The sequence below is a fragment of the Homarus americanus genome, unplaced genomic scaffold (assembly GCF_018991925.1).
Source record: "Homarus americanus isolate GMGI-L3 unplaced genomic scaffold, GMGI_Hamer_2.0 scaffold34921, whole genome shotgun sequence".
Taxonomy (NCBI): Eukaryota; Metazoa; Arthropoda; class Malacostraca; order Decapoda; family Nephropidae; genus Homarus; species Homarus americanus.
In genome coordinates, this window is record NW_024741901.1 from 5651489 (window position 1) to 5678885 (window position 27397).

At 38.3% G+C, this 27397-nt stretch overlaps 1 protein-coding gene across 1 annotated transcript in view; it reads left to right on the forward strand.

Annotated features, from left to right (window-relative positions):
- The window catches only part of LOC121876282 (voltage-dependent L-type calcium channel subunit beta-1-like), a 165538-nt gene that overhangs the window by 119894 nt on the left and 18247 nt on the right, over positions 1–27397 (forward strand). The window contains 4 exon segments of the mRNA XM_042381321.1: positions 9269–9536; positions 10824–11088; positions 12214–12342; positions 17044–17212. Coding sequence (XP_042237255.1) covers positions 9269–9536; positions 10824–11088; positions 12214–12342; positions 17044–17212 — 831 coding nt within the window.

Below are 27397 nucleotides of genomic sequence, written 5' to 3' on the forward strand. Positions count from 1 at the left end.
GGTAATGCCTTGTAATTCACTACCTGACCATTGTGGACTTGATCTCACCCTCCTCTGTATATATACACCTTTGTTTCTCCTTAATCTGTACTCACCCCTGAAGATGTGAATATATATATGCCTCGTTGCAGATCCACTACAATAATAATGATTCAGTCAACACAGAAAACATTGTAGTGAGGCATCGCGCTTATGCTCGTCATTTTTGCCAAGATAGCATTAAGGTTTAGTTGTGAAAGAACTAGGTACCGTGACCTTACAGTGTGAGCCCTACCGTGACCTTACAGTGTGACCCTACTTGTGGTGTGACCCTACTGTGACATCCACTTGACAGACGAGACAGTTATTGTGCTTGGACATTGTAATTGTATGTTAAAGGACTAAACCCCCCCAATGTTTAGCCAGGCCCCGCTCAGCCAGACCACGCTCAGTCAGGCCTCAGCTGGGCCCTACTCAGCCAAACCCCGCTCAGTCGGGCCTCAGCTAGGCCCGCTCGGCCAGCCAGGTCTCACTCAGCCAGGCCCATGGCCTCTGTCTTGCTCAGCACTTAGCAGTTTTGCAGCACCCCACCCCTTGTATTTTGCCTGCCTCCCCTACCGCCACGCGGATGGTTGTGTATTATGTTGGTTGTTGTGCTAATATTACCAACTTATAATGTATTACTTCCTGTGTGATGGTTTTCATGATTTTTGCCAAGTGCAGTGTTCCTTCAGTGATGGACTCATACAAGACTCCGTCACATGTTGTTCGCATTGTTTAAATTTGTGTACACAGTACGTGTGTAACTTGTCATGTTTAAACTAAATAGATCTTTCTGTCCACTTACTCTAAATTCCTCCCCATATTTTCAATATAGCATGTGTTTTCCCCTAATTTGAACAGTTGTTTTAAGCCATGCCAATATCTCCACCAACATCCTAGATGCAGTTTGTAGTCTTTTCACCTTGTTCCACAGAGAACTTGTTTTATTCATGTTAAATACCAGTTATTTTATGATGAGAAACTATAAAGGTTGCTTAGTTAGTTAAGGTGAATGAATGGGTAACACTACTAAGGTGCAGAGTGGCAACAACGAACAGGTGTGACGCTCTTGTTACGAGGCCCTAACATGACCATCAGCTTGCCGCTACCTTCACTTTTAATACTGCTAGCAAACATACACTTTTAGTTCACTGTTCGTAGTATTCTCTGAGACTTTTAACACTTAATGTCTCCAAAGTGCTTTTGTAAATGTTATTGGTTTTAACCTTGCCTCAGCATTCTCCTAAATTTAACTAAATGTTTGCCTTCTGGTCTCCCATACTTACTTTAATCGAATTTTTTAAATTATTTGCAATTTCAGTTTTAGGTTTTTGTTTTTTTTGGACTTAGCCTTTTAGTTCATCCTCAATTGTATTATTATGATGATGAGTAATTTATGGCTCCCCTAATTTTAAATTATTTCAGGAGAATATGAGTTGAACTCAATGATTCCTCAACATTTTTTTTTTACTCTTACTATTAAGTTTATCAAAAGTTATTTCACCCGCCATGGTTAACAATATTATCATATGTTACAGGGGAAGGTAGTGAATAGTGAAGTGGTAGTGAATGGTGGTGCAAAATGTTGGTGGTGTTCTTCTATGTACCTTCACCCTAGCCCCAACTTACCTTCACCTAGCCACTACCACACACCATCACCTTAACCACCACCACCACCACCTACCATCACCTTAACCACCACCACCACCACACCTACCATCACCTTAACCACCACCACCACACCTGCACATCACCCTAACAGCCACCACCACACACCTACCATCACCTTGACCACCACACCTACATCACCTCAACCACCATCACCACACCTACACATCACCCTAGCCACCACCACCACACCACATCACCCTAACCACCACCACACCTACACAACACCTAACCACCACCACACCTACACAACACCCCTTCCACCACCACACTACAACACCTAACCACCACCACACCTACACAACACCTAACAGCCACCACACCTACAGCACCCTAGCAGCCACCACACCTACATCACCTAACCACCACCACACCTACACAACACCTAACCACCACCACACCTACACATCACCTAACCACCACCACACCTACATCACCCTAACCACCACCACCTACACATCACTAACCACCACACAGCCACACTCACCTCCACCCACGTGTCATATAACAGAGAATTTATAGACCTTTTTATAAATGTGAGTCATAATATAATGTGGTTAATTTTGGGTTTCAAGGCGGTGATAGCTTGTGTGTTGAAGTAGTTATAGAATGTTGCTTGTGGCAGGGGAGTGGTTATAGAGAATGTTGTGGCAAGGTGAGTGGTTATAGAGAGAATGTTGTGGCTTGGGAGTGGTTATAGGAGAATGTTGGCTGGCGGAGTAGTGGTTATAGGGAATGTTGTGGCAGGGAGTGGTTATAGAGGTAGTGTTGGCGGGAGTGGTTATAGGAAGAATGTGGCGGGTGGTTATAGAGAATGTTGGCGGGGAGTGGTGCCGAGGTGTGGCGGGGGTGGTTATAGAGAATGTTGTGGCGGGAGTGGTTATGGGAAAATGTTGTGGCAGGTAGTGGTTATAGAGAATGTTGTGGCGAAGTGGTTATAGGAGGGAATGTTGTGGCGGGGAGTGGTTATGGGAAGGGCATGTGGGCGGGGAGTGGTTATAGGAGAATGTTGTGGCAGGGAGTGGTTATAGGAGGAAAATGTTGTGGCAGGAGTGGTTATAGGAGAATGTTGTGGCAGGGGAGTAATTATAGGAAGATGTTGTGTGGCAGGAATTGGTTATAGGAGAATGTTGTGGCAGGGAGTGGTTATAGGAGAATGTTGTGGCAGGGAGTGGTTATAGGAGAATGTTGTGGCAGGGGTGGTTATAGGAGGAAATGTTGTGGCAGGGAGTGGTTATAGGAAAGGAAATGTTGTAGCAGGGGAGTGGTTATAGGAGAATGTGGCAGGGGAGTGGTTATAGGAGAATGTTGTGGCAGGGGAGTGGTTATAGGAGGGAATGTTGTGGCAGGAGTGGTTATAGGAGAATGTTGTGGCAGGGAGTGGTTATAGGAGAATGTGGCGAAGTGGTTATAGGAGAATATTTGTGGCAGGGAGTGGTTATAGGAGAATGTTGTGGCAGGGAGGTGGTTATAGGAGGGAATGTGGCGGGGAGTGGTTATAGGAGGAAATATTTGTGGCGGGAGTGGTTATAGAATGTTGTGGCAGGGGAGTGGTTATAGGAGAATGTTGTGGCAGGGGAGTGGTTATAGAGATGTTGTGGCAGGAGTGGTTATAGGAGGGAATGTTGTGGCAGGGAGTGGTTATAGGAGATGTTGTGGCAGGGGGAGTGGTTATGGGGGAATGTTGTGGCAGGGGAGTGGTTATGGGAGAATGTTGTGGCGAGGTGGTTATAGGAGAATGTGGCAGGGAGTGGTTATAGAGGGGAATGTTGTGGCGAGGGAGTGGTTATAGGAGAATGTTGGCAGGGAGTGGTTATAGGAGAATGTTGTGGCAGGAGTGGTTATAGAGGAGAATGTTGTGGCAGGGAGTGGTTATAGGAGAATGTGGCAGGGGAGTAGTTATAGGAGAATGTTGTGGCAGGAGTGGTTATAGGAGAATGTTGTGGCAGGGGTGGTTATAGGAGAATGTGGCAGGGAGTGGTTATAGGAGAATGTTGTGGCAGGGAGTGGTTATAGGGAGGAATGTTGTGGCAGGGAGTGGTTATGGGAGGGGAATGTTGTGGCAGGGAGTGGTTATAGGGAATGTTGTGGCAGGAGTGGTTATAGGAGAATGTTGTGGCAGGGGAGTGGTTATAGGGAATGTTGTGGCAGGGAGTGGTTATAGGGAATGTTGTGGCAGGGAGTGGTTATAGGAGAATGTTGTGGCGGGGGTGGTTGTAGGAGAATGTGGCGGGGGGAGTGGTTATAGGGAATGTTGTGGCAGGGAGTGGTTATAGGAGAATGTTGTGGCAGGGGTGGTTGCTGGGAAGTGTGTTGTGGCAAATTGATGGTTATGGGGAATGTTGTGGCAGGGAGTGGTTATAGGAGATGTTGTGGCAGGGGAGTGGTTATAGGAATGTTGTGGCAGGGTGGTTATAGGAGAATGTTGTGGCAGGGAGTGGTTATATAGGGAATGTTGGCAGGGGGTGGATTTATAGGAGGGAATGTTGTGGCAGGGGAGTGGTTATAGGAATGTTGTGGCAGGGGTGGTTATAGGAGGAGTGTTGTGGCAGGGGGGTGGTTATAGGAGAATGTTGGCAGGGGTGGTTATAGGAGAATGTTGTGGCAGGGGGGAGTGGTTATAGGAGAATGTGAGGTGGTTATAGGAGAATGTTGTGGCAGGGGTGTTTATAGGAGGAATGTTGTGGCGGGAGTGGTTATAGGGGAATGTTGTGGCAGGGGTGGTTATGGGAGAGGAATATTTGTGGCAGGGGGAGTGGTTATGGGAGAATGTTGTGGCAGGGGTGTGGTTATAGGAGAATGTGGCAGGGGAGTGGTTATAGGGGAATGTTGTGGCAGGGTAGTTATAGGAGAATGTTGTGGCAGGGGTGGTTATAGGAGGAATGTTGTGGCAGGGGTAGGTGCAGGGAATGTTGTGGCAGGGGGTGGTTATAGGAGAATGTTGTGGCAGGGAGTGGTTATAGGAGGAATGTTGTAGCAGGGAGTGGTTATAGGGAATGTTGGCAGGTAGTGGTTATAGGAGAATGTTGTGGCAGGGAGTGGTTATAGGGGAATGTTGTGGCAGGTAGTGGTTATAGGAGAATGTTGTGGCAGGGAGTAGTTATAGGAGAATGTTGTGGCAGGGAGTGGTTATAGGAGAATGTTGTGGCAGGGAGTGGTTATAGGGGAATGTTGTGGCAGGTAGTGGTTATAGGAGAATGTTGTGGCAGGGAGTAGTTATAGGAGAATGTTGTGGCAGGGAGTGGTTATAGGAGAATGTTGTGGCAGGGAGTGGTTATCGGATGATATTTAGAAGCATTGTGGCAGTATTGAAGGTATAATGCCATGACTGGTGGTGTAATATGATGAAAGTATGATGGTTGTAAGGCAAGTATAATGGCATGAAGCTGGAGTGGTAGAGTACAGTGCTGGGTCTACTGTGCTGTAGTAGTCATTGAGGTGTAACACGCATGAGAAAATATATAAATGTAATGCAGTACAGTACATAGTGAGGTGCAAAATGGCAGTGTTGTGAGTGGAGTTGGAATTCTGTGTCAACATAATGATGGTGTGATATTATTATGCTAAAATTTTCCCAGTCTTCTTTTAAAAACATACTTAACAACTATTCATGTTTTTAAATCATTATTTGTAATATATTTCATTATATTAGAGTCTAATAAGTGAAACCGGATTTGGTTTTTCACTGTTTTAAATGTTTGCATGACATCCATACTTTTTATTTAGGATGTGAATGATTTTTTTCTTTATAGGAGACTTTAATAGTTTTCATGGAATTTTTTTTATATTTAGTTCATCATTTGAAAATCTTGTTAATTTTACCTCTAATTTATACTTGTGATTCATTGATAAGTTGCCAATTTTTCCCTGATTTTGATCTTTATTTTAATTTTTAATTTATCTTGCCGGAGGTACTGGTACAAGTACAAAAATAAGTAAGAATCTTTTTTATTATGGTACACAACTTAGTAACTCATTTTTAAGTACAGTAGTTTTGCCACTTCAGTTTAAGTTGATAGCATAGAAAATTTTAATTCCCTTTATTTCTATGGATTCTACTTTGGTCATTACCAATAATTATTCCTTACTGTTCAGGGGTGGATCCAGGGATATCAAAAGAGGGGTGTCCAAGAAGTTGTGGGTGGGTGAACATGACAGCGCAGCGAGCCCACCCAGCTGGGGGGGCGCTGTAAGTTCTACCCCAGATTTTTTTTAAATCTGACCAATATCATGGGCATTTTGAAGCCACTTGAAAGCCATGTGCACTTGATAAGAGATATTCTAAGGTCAATAATAATTATTTTTTACTTTCAAAAAACGCCCGAGTACAATACTGCATTTAACAAAAAGTATTGCAATTTTCTGATGAAAGGAAGGTGGTCCAGACCCCCAGGACCCTCCCCCTAGATCCACCCCTGCTGTTGCACCTAATGTTTTATATAATCTATGAAAGCAGTCAATTAGGGAGGTTTCATTACCAGTCTCACATTCTCTATCAAAACCAGTCACTTGCAACCACTTGTAAGTCCATGAATGATCACATAAATACATAAAAGTAATAAAAAAATAATTACCAATTGTCAAAGGATGCTCCTCCTAGCTTGCAATTCCAGTTCTAAGCATTTTTTGAACATCATTAAGGATTTAACATAAATAGCAAATGTGGTTTCACAAAGTGGCTTCACATATTTGCTGTCACACATGAATATTCAAAGATGGGTGAATCTGGTACACTACAGTATAGAGATAATTGTGTTAATTCTATGATACAGAACAACATTTGTATTGTACCTTTATAAGCAAGATTTATTCTATTACCTAACACATTTACATACAAGGAACTATAGTTTAATTATTATAGACAGCAGGGACAGTGGATATGTTGCAATATCTGGCAGTTAAGGGTTATTTTTCTTATTGTTCTCTATTAACAAGCTCTTGAGTTCCCCCATGGTAGGTAAAGTTTTGTCTTTGCTATCAGTAATCAGAATAAAGTTTTCATAGAGGTTATTTTGAATAGGTCTACCCCTCTCTTATTATATACCTCTGGCTCAACGAAGTTTCTGGGAATACTGTACTGTACATAGCTGGGCCCATCAGTCTGTAGGTACATCTGCATTTCGTTATCAAAGCTTACCTTAAGAACTTCAGTAAAGTTTAGTAAACATTAATTATACGTAATGGTAAAAAATTGTCTTCTGCTAAAAAGGTCACCATAGCAATGTTATTTTAATAGTAGGAGATATAGATGGTGATTTCTTTTATAACTTATACTTTCTATCACGTGTCAATTCACTCGCCAGTCAGGCTATCATTTCATCATGGATGAAACTTTACATATTTGATAATTACAATGCCTGAGTACTGTACAGTCATTTACCATCTATGAGTACTGTAAAATATTTTATTTTTTTAATAACTGACCCTGTATTTGCTTATTACTGTATCCTAATACTTATTTTATATAAACCTTATTTGCAAAGTATGGAACATATCCTGGGAATTATAAAATGTTATATAATATCCTGTATTTTTTTCAGCGAAATATGAAAGTTTACATTGTAAATACAGTACAATAACTTTTTGATTGTCAGTATCAGCAGTTACCCAATTATTAACCTTTGTTTTCATAAGATTAGCTCTTACTATTTTCCCATTACCTGTATATGTAGGGTATTTGCTTTTTAAAAGTAATTGGCCTTCCAGTATCCTTCATAAGACCAGCTCCACCTGTGGTTTGCATCAGTCATAAGATATATTCAACTGTGTGGTTTTGTGGTATAGAATTAATTTCTATTTTATATTAGAATATTTGTTATTTTTCCTTAATTTTTTCTATTACTTTCTTACATAGTTTTTTTTAATGAGATACTACATGTTGATAATGTGGAGTTAAACCCTTTTAAAAAATTGTTCTACATGAATCACATCCTGTCCAATAAAATTGGGTTTCACTCATTCATTTAGAAAAAGAAAAGAGTTTGAGCAAATTTGTGACTACTATAGTTGATTATATATACAGTACAGTATCCGTATTAGAGTTGAAGAATTTTCTTTTTAAGATATTATGCTATTTATTCATAAGTTCCAGCTTTTAAGTTTTTAAGATGCTAATGTCTTTTGTTAGCTCTCCCGTAGGTGTTTAAAGTATATGACTGAGTGCATTACCTGTTCGGTTGTCTGTACCATGTTTAAAATTGTTTAACCTGCTACCAAAGGAAGAATGGTAACAATGGATAAGACTGTTAAGAGCTTTTGATGATAATATACAAGAATGAACATTTTAAAAGCCTTTATGCTTATAAGTTTTTTAAAAGCTTATATGCATATAAGCAATAAAAAAAAAATTCTAAAAAACAGTTTTTGTGATATAGCTCGGAATGCGACGCTTCAGCATGTTACCTAGGTATGTTAATTCCTAGCCAACTCGCCAGGCCAACATACAGGCAATTAAAACATCTAATAATCACTTAATAAGTAATATTAGGAGGACACGTCGCTACCTGACATTTAATTGCAGTTCTCAAAACCCCCCACCATACGCATCACGACCTTCATCTGTTGTAATTATAAGCAGTATCCGTTGGAATGAATCTTTTAGTAAAGTACTGTACTGTATTATCATTATCTTTGAAAACCTCCTGTACAATAGATTAATGGATTTACCCCTGGGTTAGAGTAGTTGAAGAGGGTACAGTGTGCATACAGTACAGGTGTAGTATTAGTGAAGCATTTATAATTCTTAAGTGTGTGGACAAATTCTAGGGTAGAAAAAGCAAATTATTCCTTTTAATTTAAAAGTTCCATGACTAGTACGTAAGTAAATATGTTGCAGACCACTAGTTTAACGCACTCTTGTCCCAAAGCTGATTTATTTTGGTTTTAAATGCATGTATGACTTCTCGTGTCTCGATGTTTTGTTTCAATTTAAGACAGTGTTACTGCTTCATTTGCATGATTTCTGAAGATATGTTGTGTGAGTATAGAACTGCAATATTTTGTCTTGTATATCTTCACTATTACCTTTCTCAAGCTCTTACCTCAGAGTCCCTTGTGTTTCACTTGAGCCAAGAAACACTTAGCGATCCATTATTGGTAGAAATCCAGAACCCCTATTATCTATTTTTAGTTTCTAATATAATTCTACAATGCATAATCCCTGTTGTTTTTCCTTTTAAATGATTATATAAAACCCAGTTACTATTAATTCTTTTTCACAGACATTTCCTGAATGCCAGGCATGGTATATCTATTTTCATACAATTGCTGTCCATTAGTTTGGTATCATAATTGCATCATTTCCACCCAGAGATCATTGCCTTTATTCTGAGATAATTTCATCAGACTCCATTTTTCCTTATGCATCAATATACTGTACAGTATTCTTCATGTCCTCTCCTCTAATTTTGGTTTGATAGTACTTTTTCTTTAAGTATCTGCTCCATACAATTTTACATGCCCAGCATCTTTACTAGTCCTACAACCCATTTTTATATCCTCCTTGTTCCAGCTTTAAAAGGGCACCTAAGCGTGGCAGCTCCCAGACTATCTGCCAATAATCTTACTATACCGCACACAGGGCTTGATCTCGACAACGGAATAGACTCCAATCTGGGTGATGACTCCGATTCCTTGGGCAACTCAAAAGGGAAAACATCCATCACTACTCCTCCGGCGAAGGAAAAACGGAAACCTTTCTTTAAGAAACAGGAGAACATCCCTCCCTATGATGTCGTGCCTTCCATGCGTCCGCTAGTGCTCGTTGGCCCTTCCCTTAAAGGGTATGAGGTGACGGACATGATGCAAAAGGCGCTCTTTGATTATGTTAAGCACAGATTTGAGGGAAAGTAAGTATGGAATGTCTTGAAATGTTTCTTAAGTTCTTGTTACTTAACATTTTTTGTGTGTTCCAGGGAAGCTGAGTTACTGCTGCATTTAGCCTGCAGTATGCACACTCAGTCTACCATACTACAGTATTGTGCTAGAGCTTGTCATGTTTTCATTGTCCACTACGATACAATTCTGTTTTAGTCTTACTTCAGCTTTACAGAATTTCTGAGCCAAGACACTAGGAATTTTCATACTCAATTTTCTTTGTACTATACAATTATTTTGTGCCAGCAGATTTACAGGCACATCATAATACTGGATGACACTCTTGGCTACCTGTATACTTTTAGTTTTCATTCATTAACTTCGGTTTTATTTGACAGATCTATCTCAAAGTTTTGGAGAATATCACTCATATAAAAGTACAAATTAAGTTTAGATGTTTCTCACCCTTAGATTTACAGTACTGTTCAGGTTTATGCTGCTGCACTCCATACAAAATACAGTACATTTACCAGAACAGATGTTCCATCATGCTCCATTTAGACAGTTTGTATTTATTTTATTAGTCTTTGCTTAGGATTCAATTAATTGGAATTTATTCAAGTTCATTTTCCTCATGCTATACAGTACTATAGTCCAGGAGCCAATATTCAAGAGAGGCCTAAAAAGGGGATTTAATGCAGCACCCCAACACATTTGGTTTGTCACTTCAGGGTGCTTGGGGGATGTCTCTGGAGTATTTATAGCCCTGATGTACAGTTGAATTAGGCAGCAACAATAAACAACAGTCAATTTTCTAGTGGTGGCAGACTAGATGCAATTCTTGAACATTAGTAGAATTTATTTTTCTGTTAATGTGAGGTAATTTTTTGTAGTGCTCCTCAATTAGACTAATGCAAGAATCACAAAATATTATAATTGTGTGTTTATACATAATACAGTACAGTACAGTACAGTACAGTACAGTAGGTACAGTACAATACAGGGTTTGGCAAAAGTCAGGAACCACACACATTCCATGAAGATGGTGATCACCTTTCATTTATTCACCCTAACTTAAGAAAATTTTAGAGAAGAGCCAGGCACATCCAAAAAACATTGTTCTTTTATATGAAGTAAGTTTTGGATATGTTATTGTTTATAACTACAGACATAATTCTTAGTAAAGTATAAAGACAATTTATTAATTTCTTCCAAGTGCTGTAATTGAAGTTTACCTTACCTTTGCAGTTGTTAATATTTGCCTCTATGTATAATGTCATAATCCAATTATTAAAAATGAAGTGGAATTATCTCTTCAGGGTAATCATCACAAGGGTGAGCGCCGATATCTCTCTTGCCAAACGGAGTCTTCTAAACAACCCCAGCAAACGTGCGCTTATGGAGCGCTCCAACTCTAGGTCTTCATGTATAGCAGAAGTTCAAGCTGAGATTGAGCGAATATTTGAGCTAGCAAGAACTTTGCAGTTAGTTGTGCTTGATTGCGATACAATCAACCATCCTTCACAACTTGCCAAGACATCTCTAGCTCCTATTCTTGTATATCTTAAGATCTCATCTCCAAAGGTAAGTTGTTGTTACTGTACTGTATTGGTGCAGTATAATGTTCTGCACTAAAATAGTGCAGTATGTACAGTATATTTATTAGGGAAACTATGAAGGTGTGATTATTAGCATGAAGATAGTTTCTTCTGTTTTTTATGTTTAAATATCCATATTATAAATTATGGTGGTTATTGTGGCTCAAGCCCACACTTACAAAACTTAGTTTTTATAATCTTGCTCCAAAATTATCATGCAAGGTAGTTTTGTTTTTCAGTATCCTCCAACTTTAATATTTTTCTTACACTGATCACCACTGACCTCATACAGGTCTTCCATAAACTACCCATTTTCCAGACTGCTTTAGTCATAGTTTGTAATACTGATAGCTGTCATAATTAGCAATGTTTAGAGCCATATTTTTTGAATTTTAGTCCATAATGTTAGTAAAGTATACCAACGGCAAATTTACCCTCTCAACTTTATAGATGTCTTTTAAAGATGATTTTTTTTATAAGTCTTTTGAGAAGTATTTGGAACCAAAAACCTATCTTTTGAACCCCAAAAATAATTACTGTGCCCAATAATATCATAGCATTTTAAGAACAAAAGATATTACCTTCTTTGTACAATACTGTACATAATATCTCAAGTGGAACTCAGGCTTACAGGGAGGCAAGTTTAATTTCTGAATATTAAATATTTACTCCAGCATTCCCTTCTTAAAAAAAAAGGTTTTGTTTTGACAGTATAATAGTATGACCTGCAAAGAAATGCAATTTTTTGAAATAAGTAGAAGTCCATCTAGACATTTTTGAGGAGGTAGATCAACAGAAATGTCACCAGTGTTACAATGCATCACACGATGAATATTTTGAGTTCTGCTGTTTAAAGTTGCCTTATATATATATATATATATATATATATATATATATATATATATATATATATATATATATATATATATATATATATATATATATATATATATATATATATATATATATATATATATATATATATATATATATATATATATATATATATATATATATATATATATATATATATATATATATATATATATATATACATATTTATTGTATATACTTATATATATATATATATATATTGCAGTTCTGCTTGCAGGTATTGCAGCGTTTAATAAAATCCCGTGGCAAATCTCAAAGTCGCAACCTCAATGTTCAGATGGTTGCTGCTGAGAAGTTGGCACAGTGTCCCCCAGAAATGTTTGATGTTATTCTTGATGAAAATCAGGTAAGTCAAAAGTTGTCAAGTTTTTAGTTTTAGCAGAGCATGTTATAGATTCTCCCCCCCCCCCATATTTACCAGTAATCTCGATACAACTCCAAGACTGTGCAAAAACGGTAGCAATAGAATCGAGGAAACCACAACTTTTTTTTATACAATGAAATATCTTTGACAAAATGACAAGCTAGTACTGTACCATGAATTTTTACTGTCATCTAGCAACTCCCAAATATTTCCATTAATTGTCAAAGTTCTGCACCAGCTTCAAGGTCTAAGGAATTGGAAAATTATTGCTGAGCTTGAAGCTCTTGTATTTACTCCTTACTATACTTTGCTTTTACTTTAACCATAGTACTTTATCATCTTTGTCAATGGTCCAGTGATTATGCAGTTCTGTTATACATTGTTGATAAGTAATATTACAGGAATAATATGATATTTAGTCACTTTGACCAAGGACAGCTGACATAGACACACAGTGTGTGTTTATATATATATATATATATATATATATATATATATATATATATATATATATATATATATATATATATATATATATATATATATATATATATATATATATATATATATATATATATATATATATATATATATATATATATATATATATATATATATATATATATATATATATATATATATATATATATATATATTGCCTCGGATTGCGTAATTTATTAACACTGCCTTTAAGGATCTTCAATTGATTGTGAAAAAAAATTAACTTGAACTACTTAACCGACCTCAACATGTTTTTTGGACCGGGCAGCCAGCTTTAGTATCAGTCCGCCAATACATTAATCGGTTCTAGGGCTTAAATTCCTTACTATTTTTGTAAATATCAAGAAGTTTATACTATTCAATAATTTTAAAAGTTTAATATTCAATTTTTTAGTCATTTTAACAATTATTGAACAAAATTGAAGGTAAAGTGACAAGTTTAATGCGCGGCATCCAGCCTCTTAATACAGCAAACAGGCGTCAGTCTCTCTTTGTTTTCACTGGAGGTAACATCTTGCTTGAGACTCTCTTCAACTAAACGCTTTTTTTCTGTGTTTCCAAGCAAATTATTGGTCATTTTGAAATATATTTTATATATTGACAATATATAATGCAGTGCAGCGTTGATTTAAAGAAAATAATCTTGAATTAAACCAGAGAGCTAAAATTTTATGGGTGAAATGGCACCATGGGGTGACTTCTCTTCCACCCCAATGCCTTCTCTTCTTCCTTCTCCTCCACCCCCATTCTAAATCCCATCATCATCATCATCATCCAGGAGCCTTCTACATACACACCTCAAAGTAAGTGAACTTTTCTACCATTTTTGTTGAATTTAGGAAATTTTCGGTGGCTGGAACCAATTACCCAAAAACCCATTGAAACAATGGTTTCGGTTAACGAACGTTTCGGTTAACGAACGACCTTCTGGAACGGATTGAGTTCGTTAACCGAGGGGCCACTGTATATATATATATATATATATATACAGTGATCCCTCGGTTAACAAGCGCCTCGGTTAACGAGATTTTGGTTAACGAATTACCTTCCATAAGATTCTTAACTTCGGTTAACGAGCATTCCCTCGATTAACGAATTCCTGACGAGCGCCCCTCAACATGTTTTCGCTTGCACACTAGCTGTCGTATTAGTCCGCCAATACAGTAATCGGTTCTAGGGCTTAAATTCCTTACTATTTTAGTAAATATCAAAAAGTTTGTACTACAGGTGCTCCCCGACTTACGACGGGGTTAGGGACCCAAATCCAGGTCGTAAGTCCGACTGGTCGTAAGTCTGACATAGATAAAAAAAAATTAAAAAAGGCCGTTTTTTTTCTTAAAAAACAGTTTTTGTGATATAGCTCGAATGCGACGTCAGCAAATGCTACCTAGGTATGTTAATTCCTAGCCAATTCGCCAGGCATATGAGCCTCAGTCAGATCAATGAAGTGGGAAATCATCAAAAATCTTTCAAAACAGCTATCTTCATCTATCTCTGAAAGATGCATCACATGTGGTGGTGCTGGGGTCCCCTCCCCCACCTAGTCAATCTCCACAACCAGGACCTTCTTCCTCATCAGAATAAAGTGAGTATCCTCATTGGGATATGTAAATTAACATTTTACCTTCTGGTAAATATTTGAAAATATTCCAAACGGTTTGTAATCATAATCTGGACCTAAGCTAGCGGAGCCTTGTATGCAACGTCACCTCCCTCTCCACCTCCTGCTCGTTTATTCAAGCTAGGCGTCGCATTCTGGAGTGAACAAAAAGCCGTTTTTTTTTTTTTTTTCTAAAAACCAGTTTTTGTGATATTCTGTAGTCCAGAATGCAATGCCGATAACCTACCCATCTCCACCCTTCGAGAGTTGACTTTTGTTTACTGCTCGCTCTAAGGCAAGAGATGATGGTGGCAGTGCGTGTGATGGGGGGGTGAGGGAGGGGGTTTTGAGAATTGCAATTAAATGCCAGGTAGTGACGTGTCCTCCTAATATTACGTATTACGTAATTATTAGATGTTTTAATTGCCTGTATGTTGGCCTGGTGAGTTATTGCTAGGCATTAACATCCTAGGTATAAGCTAGGCGTCGCATTTTGGACTATATCACAAAAACTGGTTTTTAGAAAAAATGGCTTTTTTTCAATAGCTTTATTTAAAATTCTCCATTTACTTGTACAAATTTCAAATGCATGCCTGGCACGTGACAATCTGGAATTATTTTTTCTTTGTTCAGAGCATTTCTCGGGTAGGGTTTCAACAAAATAGACACAGAGTGGATAACTCTCGTCCCCAATCAGAATACATTCTGGTGTACTCATGAAACTTCTTTGGATCTTAGCGAAGTTCCTTGTAAAGATGGTGAAATTCGCCTACTTCCATCCAGCCTCCTCCTCTGATGTATGGGATAATTTTTCCTGGGTACCTCTGCAGGTACCACACGTTGAAAACCGTTACAGTCAGTCCTCAATTTACGACGGGGTTAGGGACTGACGACCAGGTTGTAAGTCGAATTGGTCATAAGTCGAAAATGCGAAAATAATACATAGAAAATCTAAAATCGGTGTCCATTTTTCTTCTCAGCACCACGAGAACTCTCACTTTTACGCTTGCCAGCCATTTTAAATGGAATTACAAACAAAAATTTTGACAGTACACAGCGCGATCACTAACGTCAGGACTCGAAAATACGTAATTTGAAAAATATTTTATACGACTGCGGCGGTCGTATGTCCGGGTGGTCGTAAGTCGAGGAGTACCTGTATTTTGATGGTAGCAATGCGTGTGATGGAGGGTGAGGGAGGGGGTTTTGAGAATTGCAGTTAAATGCCAGGTAGCAACATGTCGTCCTAATATTACATATTTAAGTAATTATTAGATGTTTTAATTGCCTGTATGTTGGCCTGGCGAGTTAATGCTAGGCATATACATACGTAGGTATAAAGCTAGGCGTCGCATTCTGGACTATATCACAAAAACTGTTTTTTAGAAAAAAACGGCTTTTCTAAAATTTCCAGCAAACGTCTACGATGCATAGACAGCATGTTTATGCTGGCAAGACGCTGGTAGGTGGGACACAGGTCGCTTTGGAAAGTAGGTCGTGCGTGTACGTATGCCCTGGTCATTCAATGCCGCAGGAACACTCGCACATGGGACATAGCCTAAGTCCCTTGAAATTTTGGCTCAAGATGGAAATGTCATCCGAGGACAAATTTTGTCCTACTTTTTCATTTTTTTAATTATTGTATTTTATTTTATTATTATTATTTTTTTTGGGGGCAAATAATTTTGTCCAGTTTAAGCAATATCTGCTTTAGTAGGGTCTGTTAAGGCATTGCTTATAAGGGCAACCTTGCAAAATACTGTACAGGGGTATTAATTTTTACTAAAACCTGGTTGATTTTTGTTTCTATTCCAATTCATAACTCGCACAAATATAAATAAATTTTAACGTTTTGGTCTCATTTTGTAGTATTTGGGTAATACCTTGTACTTAATGAATATTTATGAGAAAAATGTATAACATCCCATAATAATGCCTGAATGATAATGGTAATAACTACCTGTCCTATTAATAATTATTAGAATATTTTATGAGATAATTATTTACTGTATAACTACTGCAATCATGATGATAAAATACTATGAAATGCACGTGGACAATGTTTATAGATAGTTTTATCTTACAAAACTGTTTATGATATGGGACATAGCAGCCTGCTTGGCCATCTTTCACTCAGCTCTGTGTAACATTTGGGGAAGAAAACTTGGGACCACTGGTTAGAAGCGTGCATTTCTCCTCACCACATGATAGAGCACGGGTATGGCTACATGATACAATAAAAAACGAATTTTCTCTCAAATGGTTTGGTCGTCATTCTTAGAGGTAATTCCTCATTTATAGTTGAAACACTTTTTTCATAACATAGCATTTGTCGCATTTTCAGAAACATTGATATTTTGAGTCTGAATCACATTTGCCCTTCCACTGAGAACACATTTTCAATTATGAACACAATACTGTACAGTATGATGTTATTCAGCATACTGTACTGTATATAAGTACAGTACCTACTGTATACCTTTCATAATTTATTGTACTGTATGTAGTTAGTTAAAATAACCCTGGCATAAGAATTAAGTTTCGAGGAAATAGTAATACATGAATGCTGTATTTCATTTCAGCTTGAAGATGCATGTGAACACATAGCAGAGTATCTCGATGCTTACTGGCAAGCAACGCATCCTCCCCTGCCTCCTCCTCAGATACAGCGACCTATTCCTTCACCTCACACCAGCCCACGGTCCAACCATGCGCAAGGAAATCTTATGAGAACTAATTCTACTCCACCAGGTTAGTATTATGGTATAACCATATGAGTACAGTTCACTAGAGATGATGTAAATATATATACTGTACTGTAGTTGAAATGATGTGAAAGTAAATGATAGAACTGTTATATAATGAATACTTTTTAATTAAAAATTGTCTTAATGAATCCAGAAAACTACTAAATATAGTTTATTTTTTCTCCATAGCCACTTTTTAGTACTGTACAGGCATTTATTTTCAAAGCACTTAAACTATAAATATATGAAGGAAGGCAATGTGTTGGCCTTGGTTACCTATGTAATGCTGTACAGTTGTAGGATAAATAAAAGATTCTTACTTTTTTCTAGTGACATTGATATTGCAGTCCCATATGGGATTTTACCATATACAGTATAAGCACAAACTTCTTTTCAGTAATGGCTATTTTCTCATTCTTGTATATTTTGTTATTTCTCATTATTTTTATTCCTCTCATTTCTTACTTGCCTACTTCTAATTTTCACCTGTACTTTAATAATTTAGTTGTTTTCAAGTACAGTAAACCCTTGTTATTCGCAGGGGTTAGGTTCCAAGGAATGGCGTGAATAGGCAAAACCGCAAATAGTAACTTATACTACCTTTGTGCACTACTGTATACCTATACCAAACAACCGACCAACCGTGGCAGCACTCATCCCCTCCTTTAACTTGTCTAATAATTCATCTTTCTTTGTCAGGGTCATCACTGACTTCTGCCTGTTACATTTCACTCCACTATCATCTCTAGTACTGACACTAGCAAGTTTTTTAGGGTCCATTTTCACACAGAAACACTGAAGTTTTGAGAGTACAACACAAGATGCTGTGGGAAAAGGCTCGCAAATTAACCACCATAGCCACCATTTGCTTACTGTAAATCATCAAAATCGCAAATCACAAACCCATGAATAGCAAGGGTCTACTGTATTCTCATATCATAAAACAAAAGGTTAAGCATATAGCCAGAACATTATATGCAATTCTTGAATAATTTAGATAATTAGCTTTGGGTTTTCAACACTTATGGTTTGGAGATATAATAGCTTGTAATTGAAGTGTTTTACAAAGAAACTGTATGGCTGAGTCTTCCCTTATTCCTAAGATATCTTTGATAATGTATTTCTAACGTTAAAGGATAGATATTGGTTGTATTCTACATAATCAAGAGGTTTTGTTTTTAAGACTGTGGACAATGAGACCACGTCTGAAATGTTAACTGCTTTTAGGGGGACTACAGATTGGCAAATTAAAAAAAATAATTTCATCCCAAAGCTGGTCAAAAAGGCTTAGGTTTAGCTGAATCAGTTAAATGGGAAAATCATATAATTATAGCTTTGGCATCTGAGTACAGTATAGTACAGTACAGTACAGTACAGTACAGTACAGTACAGTACAGTATGTTGAAACTTAATTTCAAATTAATTGGCAAGTTTATTTGGGTTGAATTGGTTGTGAAATTTACAGTACTATGACAAAATGGGATTGTTTCTAATTTAAATTTACCTGTATTGTAGTAGAACTTTAATATACCCGGTACTGTATTCTGAAATGAAATCCAGATATTAGTGCTTAAAGTGGCTCACATTATTTAAGTTTTCACTGAAGTCATAGACTGAGTGAAAAGTTATAATACTGGTAGATATAAAGGGCATTCCATAAATACCTTTCATAATTCAGGGTGTGTATTCCTGAGACATAAATAAAGATAAATTACTAAATGACCAAATTGTCAATTCTCAATAGTTCTGGAGTTAGAGCACATGACAGGCTTGGTAGTAATGTGATAAAACCTACAGTATATTGGGGTGTAAATGAAACATCCACTGCTGTTAGTGTCGCTTATTAGCAATAATAATGCCATATGTCATGATTTGTACTGGGATTAACATTTAAGAGCAAATGTTCAAAGTTCCGCCCTCTTGGTCAATGCAGGCTTCAGCCCATCGCACAAATGAGTGTTGCACACGTTCAAAGACCCCAGGGGTGTTACAAATGTTTGTCACACTTTCCTGCACACTGCACCACAATTCCTTGCGGTTTGGGACCTCTGTAACATACACCTTGCTTTTTATTTGACCACACAGGTAGAAATCAAGGGGATTTATTTCTGGTGACTGCATGTTTTATCACATTACTACCAAGCCTGTCATGTGCTCTCCAGAACTATTGAGAATTGACAATTTGGTCATTTAGCAATTTATCTTTGTCTCAGTAATACACACCCTGATTTATGAAAGGTATTTATGGAACACCCTTTATAGTACAGTATCTGATGCAAATGTCAAAAAAGAAAAAGGAAGTCTGATCTTACAACATTCAAAGTGTGTGATTGTTTCCTGACTTTTAACACATACTGTTCTAAGACAGTCTGTGACAGTGAAAAATATTTAAGCTTTAAACTCCACTCAAGCCTTGTGCCTATTCAGCCACACGTCATGTTACTGTATTAAACCCCCGACTCCTCCACTTGAAATTGAGCTTGGCATGAAGTTGTTCAGTCTATGTAAGCATGTACTGTTACTTAAATTAAAAATACTGATTTATCATTTGTGGCCGTCTAAGATATAAAGGCAGAGTAATCAGTACACGTAATAGAAACAATGAGGAATATATAACCGAGTGATGAGTGATATACCCTGTACTGTATATTAACTACTGTAATACAGTATGTATTGCAAAATACAATACAGAGGAAAGAATTACTCAACATGGATAGTACAGTAGAACCCCAGTTATCCAAATTCCTGGAAATGACAGATTCAGCTAACCAGCATCCTGTACTGTAAAAATAATAATAAAATAAAAATTCTTCCAAAATCAGCTATAATCATAAATTTCAATACTGTGCACAATGGGATAAGGTGGTATATTTATTGCTATGATAAAAAATAAAATGGATACATAGCATATCATAAAATACAGTAGCACATATTTTATGTACAAAAAATAGCTCCTTCCAAACTTGAATCATCCTCTGAGTGGTATGACACAGTTCAGCCACACTGTCAACTAGCTGACTCACAGACATGTAGCTGCCACACTGCGCTGTGTGTATACCGTGATATCACATCGGGAGGGAACACAGCCACACAGTTATAGCCCACTGCCTCATCACATATTCACTTCTCACACATACACATCCATACCCTTCATTTTTCTTCTTTTATAGTGTTATATTATATTTTCTTTATTTATAAGCCATATTAGAATATTGTATTGATTTTTTGACAACTTTTATTGATTCATTACATGTAACCATAAATGCAGCAGCTGGGCTGGTGAGTCAGCAATGCAGTTATAGCCCACTGCCTCGACACACGTTCGGTTCCCACACGTACCCATGCTCTTAATTTTTATTAATTTATAATTTTATATTATATTTTATCTGTTTCTAAGCCACATCATTTATATGGAGTGGAAAAAGTAAGCTGATCAGTGGCAAAAAAAATAAAAAAAGGTTTTAATGAGACGAATTTGCAAGGTTAGCCCGTAGCACTGCATTGTAGGAGTTATTTGAGGATCCTAAGAGTGGGGTTCAACTAACTGGAAAACCTCTTTTTCCTGCACCTCTTAATCCCTGCAGGTGCTGGATAACTGGGGTTCTACTGTATTAGCTTCAGCTAAGAATTTTTTTGAGGATTTTAGCTAAAAGTATTTATCAGTGAAATTTTTTAGGCATCTTTTCATAACTACATTAGACTTTCAAGTTGTTTGATTCATTTACCATTAATGGGGTTATAAGGATTTCACAAATGTAACTTTTTTTTATATTCAATGCAATGGACACGAAGATACAGTATCGGGTCCTGTTTATTGAATAGTACAGGTATGAAAAATTATTCAAAACCGCTACAGTTTCATGTAAAACATATTTCTGTTGTACTACAGTAGTGATTCATGTACTACTGTATTAAAGAAAGAAAAAGGCAACAAAGGCTATTTTTTAATAATTTGTGGTACAGAATAACAACTCATTTCACAAGATGCTGAATAACTTAAAAGATTGAGGTGGGGAAGACTGAAGGCTTAGCCTCATAATTATAATAATATGAACATCATACTTGAGGAAGATAAAGTCTCAAGTACTTTTTGAAAAAATATGTTACAGTATCTGGAGACCAGAAACACTTTAGTAGCCTTGTTTTTTTTTCATACTATACTTGTATGTATCTTTCATTCTCTCTTTCCTAAGTTCTTCCTGCATTACTGTATGTAGACACTTTGTAGTTACCACAACACTTTTCTTTTTGTAAAAAGTGAGAATATTTCCTCTCAAACTGATTTTATTCATACTTTTATCCCTTAATGCCAGTTCAAAACAGTTTGTGCATAAAGCATGCCAAATCCTATACACCAGTATGTAAACCTAGGGAATCCTAATTCACTAAAGTGCCTGGGGCTTAATTTAAAGGCTAGCCAACAATGGCCTAAAAGGCTCAGTGCTAACAAGTACCAATCTTCACGACAAAATATATTCATCTCCCAACTACACTTTTGGGTTAATGACACTAAATGCATGGCCTCATGTACAGATGTTCTTCACTTATACCAAGGCTTTTGTTTTCCTGGAAAAGGCTGATATTGTTGAAATCATTATAAATGAAGATAACTTCTATATAAATTAAGATAAAATTTATAGGAAAAGAGAGGATACATTACCATCAACTGCCAAATTCCCCCTTTTGACACTGAATCTGTTCTGTATTAAGTTTTCATGCAAACACTAATTGCAATTTCATTACTAAATATTGGTAAATTTTATTGAATAAACATTATAAATTGGTTTACTCTTCTCACCTGTACACTCACTGGAAAAAGTATCTTTAAGAAAAGGTTCTTAGACAATATGACACAATGGACAAAGGATTTTGACAGCCCTACTGAAACAACAGGAGTTGCAGCTTTCATTTTGATACCCATCGTACCCTACCTTGCAGATACTGTACATTTTGTAGCGGGTGTACATTCCCTTACAATAGTGCGTTTACAGGGGCTCATCATATAAACATTCCACAAATCATAATCTTTGAAATACAGGTATTTGTTTTAATTTGGTTCCATAGTATGTTTATTTTTGCTAGTTTCCTTCTGTCGAATATAAACAAACGCTGCACTAAACCTGACGAGCCCCTGTAAATGCACTAGTGAAGAGACTGTACATTCTGTTGCACTGTATTCTGCATGTGGAGAGGCAGACATTTGATATTTGTAAAGAAGTACATATTTTCACAAGAAGAGGGTGTTGTAGGCTCATCAGGGTTATCATTGAGTAGTGGGAGAATAACATCGAGTGAAGAGGACTGCTTAGGTGGGCTAACAGAGATGCTGCTGCTGCTGGTCAGTTATAGAATAAACATTCATGGTTGATATTGTCTTTATCAGTAGGCACCTTGTTTGACTTTTTCAAGTTGCTCTCCACTAGACAAATGCCTTGTTTCACAGTAAAATCTCCTATTGTTATCTTGCAGCTCTATGTGATAAATGACTTCAACCCCACCCATCTGCCTTAGATGATCTTGGAGGTTGACTGGAAGTTAGGTTGGCTCTGCAACCCTGCCTTATATCGGTCAGCAAGACATGGAACATGATAGAGTTGCTTTGGGAAGTTAGTTTGTCTCCAGATTAAATTCCAGATGCCCTGGTTTAGGGTTCCCTTGGATCCAACCCCAAAGGCCCAAATTCAGAACAGTGGTTTGAACTAAAATGTAGGTTTAAACCAAGGATTGAGCTAAGATTGAAGATTGCTGGTATTCAGAATGCTGGCTTGAGCCAGCACACAGATTCAAACTGGGTTTAAATTCGAATCTGTCAATACTTGCTTTAGTCCAGTTTGGAGGCAGGTTTTTAATGGTTGATCTGTCATCTAAGATAGCAGATGTCAGCATGAACTTTGTCAATTCACAATGTCAAGTTTCACCTCCAGAGAAACAGTTTTCCTGAGCTCTTTGACCTTCCCGGCTGCAGGAGCCTTTAGCAACAGCTTGCTAAACATTTTCAAAGTTATGCTGCTCACTTTACAGTCACAAAAACAGAGTGAAAGCACTTCACAATCACAGTAAATGTGAGGAATAAATAAAAATAATAATAATAAATACAGTAAAATAAAAGAAAAAATACTGCATTGCCATATGGCAATTGTTTCATGAGACATAAGACAGAGAACAACTGAGTGATCCCCCCTCCCCACTTCCCCCTTCCCTGCTAACACCAGAAAATACAGAAAATTACATATATCTATCCGAAATAATGAGTTAAAAAGGAATGTTAACACAGCTCACAGCTTGGCCTGGTATGAGGAGGTTGAGGTCCCGACACTGCATCCCCCTCCTGCTCCCCCTTCCCTTCCCACAATCCGACACTAACTCCCGCAGATGTAAGAAATGTTTATTCTCTTAATGTTTTTACCTTTCGATAATCATTTCATTAATTTTATTTTATTGTTTGCATATTCTGTCTGAATGATTGTGTGTGCGTGTAACGGAGTAAAAAAAAAAGGACGTTTTTTTTTTTGTGTTCAATCCAGAATGCGACGTTTAGCTTTATACCTAGGTATGTTAATGCCTAGCATTAACCTGGCATTTAATTGCAATTCTCTAAACCCCCTCCCGCACCCTCCAACACACGCATCGCTACCGTTATAAGAAAATTACATACAGTACAGTATATCTACTCTAAATTGTGCATTGAACAATAACAGCTCACAGCTCAGCCTCACCCGCCTGAGTGCTACTGGTGGTGAATCAGAAACACTGTGACACAATTACATACCATCTCCTTGGATATTACTCCTTGTTACCCCTCATTTAGGATATTATTTCTCCTTATCTCTTGTTTATTGATCATTTCACATTAACGATGGGTTTTCAATACTGTAATTTTGATTATCTAACTGAAGATATGATACTAATGTCAACAGGTCCTACAACTTGTGAAATAAATTCAAAATACTGTACAGTAGAGTATAGTCTGCATTTACGCGGTTTTTGTTTACGCGTTTGGTCATTTACGTGGTGCCTTGCCAGAATGAAAATGCTTTAATTACGTGGTAAATTTGGTCATTTACGCGAAGAGCGGCTGGAGGTCCAGACACGCCGCGCCATTTTTTATTCACGCGGTCCATTCTCGACCATATGCGGGAAGAGGCGCGGATATGGATGCGCAGTACGTCGCTGTTGCGTTATCGCTGACGTCATATGACCTATCGGACTGTGATTGGGCCACGCATCCTTACCTCCCTTGACCGCTAGCTGTGATTGGTCTAATGTTATATGACGTGGCCTGGCACGGGAGGGAAGCTACTGACCTAGCCACGTCAGTCTCATTGTTCTCAGTCACCGCGTATATTGTTCTCTCTTGTGCCCGCTAATCTGTTCAACAATGATATTCGCTGGACCCCCACCACCCCAGAAAAACCTTGATTTACCTGGACCAAGCCGCCCCAAGCCCAAGAAGATATGACGTGCCCTAATTTACGAAGTTAAGTACAAGATCGTGCAAGATTTAGAGAAAGGAAGGAGACAAGTTGATTTGGCGCGCCAGCATGGCGTGAATGAATCTACGATCCGGACAATCAAGAAGGATACCGCCAAGATTAAAGAACTTGTGAGCATCACAAAGTCTGCAGGTGCTTCAATGGTAAAGTATTGTCAGAATAAGGTGCTGCTCAAGACTGAGAACTCACTGGTGAGCTACTTAATTCGTCAGGCAAGACGGAACATGGCGGTTGACACGCGGGCAGTGCAGGACTATGCTCGTGAACTGTACTCATCAGTGGTGCGCAAGATAGGAATTGCAGAGCCCAAACCCTTCACTGCTTCCTCTGGGTGGCTGCAAGGGTTTAAGAAAAGGAACAAGATTACCAACATTAACATTGTTGGTGAAGGAGCCAGTGCTGACTGTGCTGCCGCCATGGATTTCCCTCTATTCTTTTGAGAAGTTATGGAGGAAGGACAGTACACAGACGACCAGGTGTTCAACATGGATGAATCCGGTCTGTTTTGGAAAAAATTACCTTCCAAGACCGTTGTCAAGTCTGCCAGAAAGTGTCGGGGCCGGAAGTTGCAGAAGGAGCCCATTACCGTCCTGTTTACCACCAATGCCTCCGGTACCTGTAAGCTCAAGTTGTCGGTGATCCACACAGCCCACAAGCCGCATGCCTACAAGAACATGGACATGACCAAGCTAAATGTCCACTGGCTAACCTCACGTAAGGCGTGGATGTTCACTGGTCTGTCCCTCTCCTGGATTGAAGACTGTTTCGTTCCCGACGTGAAGAAATTCTGCGCGATAAATAATGTGCCATTCAACATTTTGTTGCTGCTTGACAACGCACCAGGACACTCGCCCCTACTGTTGGATCGTCACCCCAGTGTAAAAGTGGTCTTCCTTCCTCCCAACACTACATCGTTAATCCAGCCCATGGACCAGGAGTTGATATGCAACGTTAAGGCTGCATTATCCGCAAAGAAGTTTAAGCTCCTGAACGACTGTACCAACACCAAGGATGAGTTGCGTAACCTTCTGTGTGGCACAGATAGTGAGAGCGACAACAACGAGGATGCAGAACAAGAGTTGGTGGAGCATGAAGTGCTAGTTAAACAGTTTTGGAAAATGTTTAATGTAAAGAAAGCTGTTGATTTCTTGGTGGAGGCATGGGGGCAGCTGTCTGTGGCAACGATTCGTCACGCGTGGCGGCATGTGTTGCAAGGTATCCCAGGTGGGAGGCAGAGGCAACCTGTGGCTGGTGAGGTTCAGTCTGTTGCAGTGGCAGTGGACCTTGCAAGAGAAGCTGCACAGAGTGTTACAGCTGCAGGCTTCTCCGAGACCACCAACGACGACATCATGGAGGTAATCAGGGATCCTGAGGTGACTGCCGACGAGATGTTGGAAGACGATGACGTCAGTGAGGAGGCAGGTGGTGCGGCAGCAAGAGAACAGAAGTTAACTCATGGTGATGTAAAGGATGCCATCGAGTTTGCCGAGAAACTCAAGCTCACCCTTTCAAAAGACCATGTCAATCACCGGTATAAAGTCTTCAATAACCTTCTAGACCAAAGTATGGAGCAGTACATCCAGATGTATCACGACCACATCAACACTAGCCATTAGTGTAGCATCACTGACTTCTTCGCCCGCAACCCACCACAGTCAACCCAAGTCAGTGACAGTGATGATGACTTTGAGGTGTTTGTCAGGGAGGCCCTGACAACTATGGTGGATAGTGATGGTGATTCACCTGCCTCGGAACCAGCCCCCATCCTCATAAGCCGACCCATCTCTTCTACTAACGTAAGTGTTTAACCTTGATTTTCTTTTACCTGGTACAGTATATTATTCTCTTATTGATATTTCTCTTCTATATTATGTGTGTGTGCATACCATCATAAAATTCAGATACTATTTTTACTACAATGTACGTAATTGTGTCTGAAAAAGTGGAGTTTGGGGGTTGGCCCAGTCTCTATTTCAATTAATCCCATATGTTCTGTTGTTTCATTTACGCGTTTCTCGTTTTACGCGGTCCTCCACGGGTTCAATTGACCGCGTAAATGCAGACTATACTGTACATTCATGTATTTAATTATGATGGAACAGAAAAAAGTGAAGACATAATGTTTAATTACAACTATCACTTGCAACATTTTCCATATGACTAGATAGTTGAGGGTAAAATGATTATAACAATTACAAAACTCACTTGTCGATATACTTCCTATTTAGGCCTTTTATATTTTTCTAGCAGGTCCTAAATTGCTGTGTGAAGAAGAACGTTGACATTTGGGTTGCATTGTTTGGTAACTCCCTCCACCTATTTGTCTTGCATATGATTGACACCGCAGCTGTCTTCTTTGATTTTATGATGCTATTTTTGACCATTAAATTAGCTAGGAGAGATTTCTTCTCCTCTGAGAATACTCGATATGTTATATCTGCTGCAATAATCTTGTAAACAGTGCTCTTGGTGGTGATTGGCTGTCATAATCATGTAAATGATACGTGATTGGCTGGAATTTCAGTTTGCGAGAGTCCTTGCTTGAAATTGAAAAAAATGAAAAACATTACCTGATCCAGGGTCCAAGCCGATGTTCTAAATATGGGTAATCCTAGGCTCAAACTACTGTTCTAAATTTGGGCCAAAGGCTTTTTGCAGTTATCCACTCAATTTTGTTCTTCACTGGCTTAGTGATA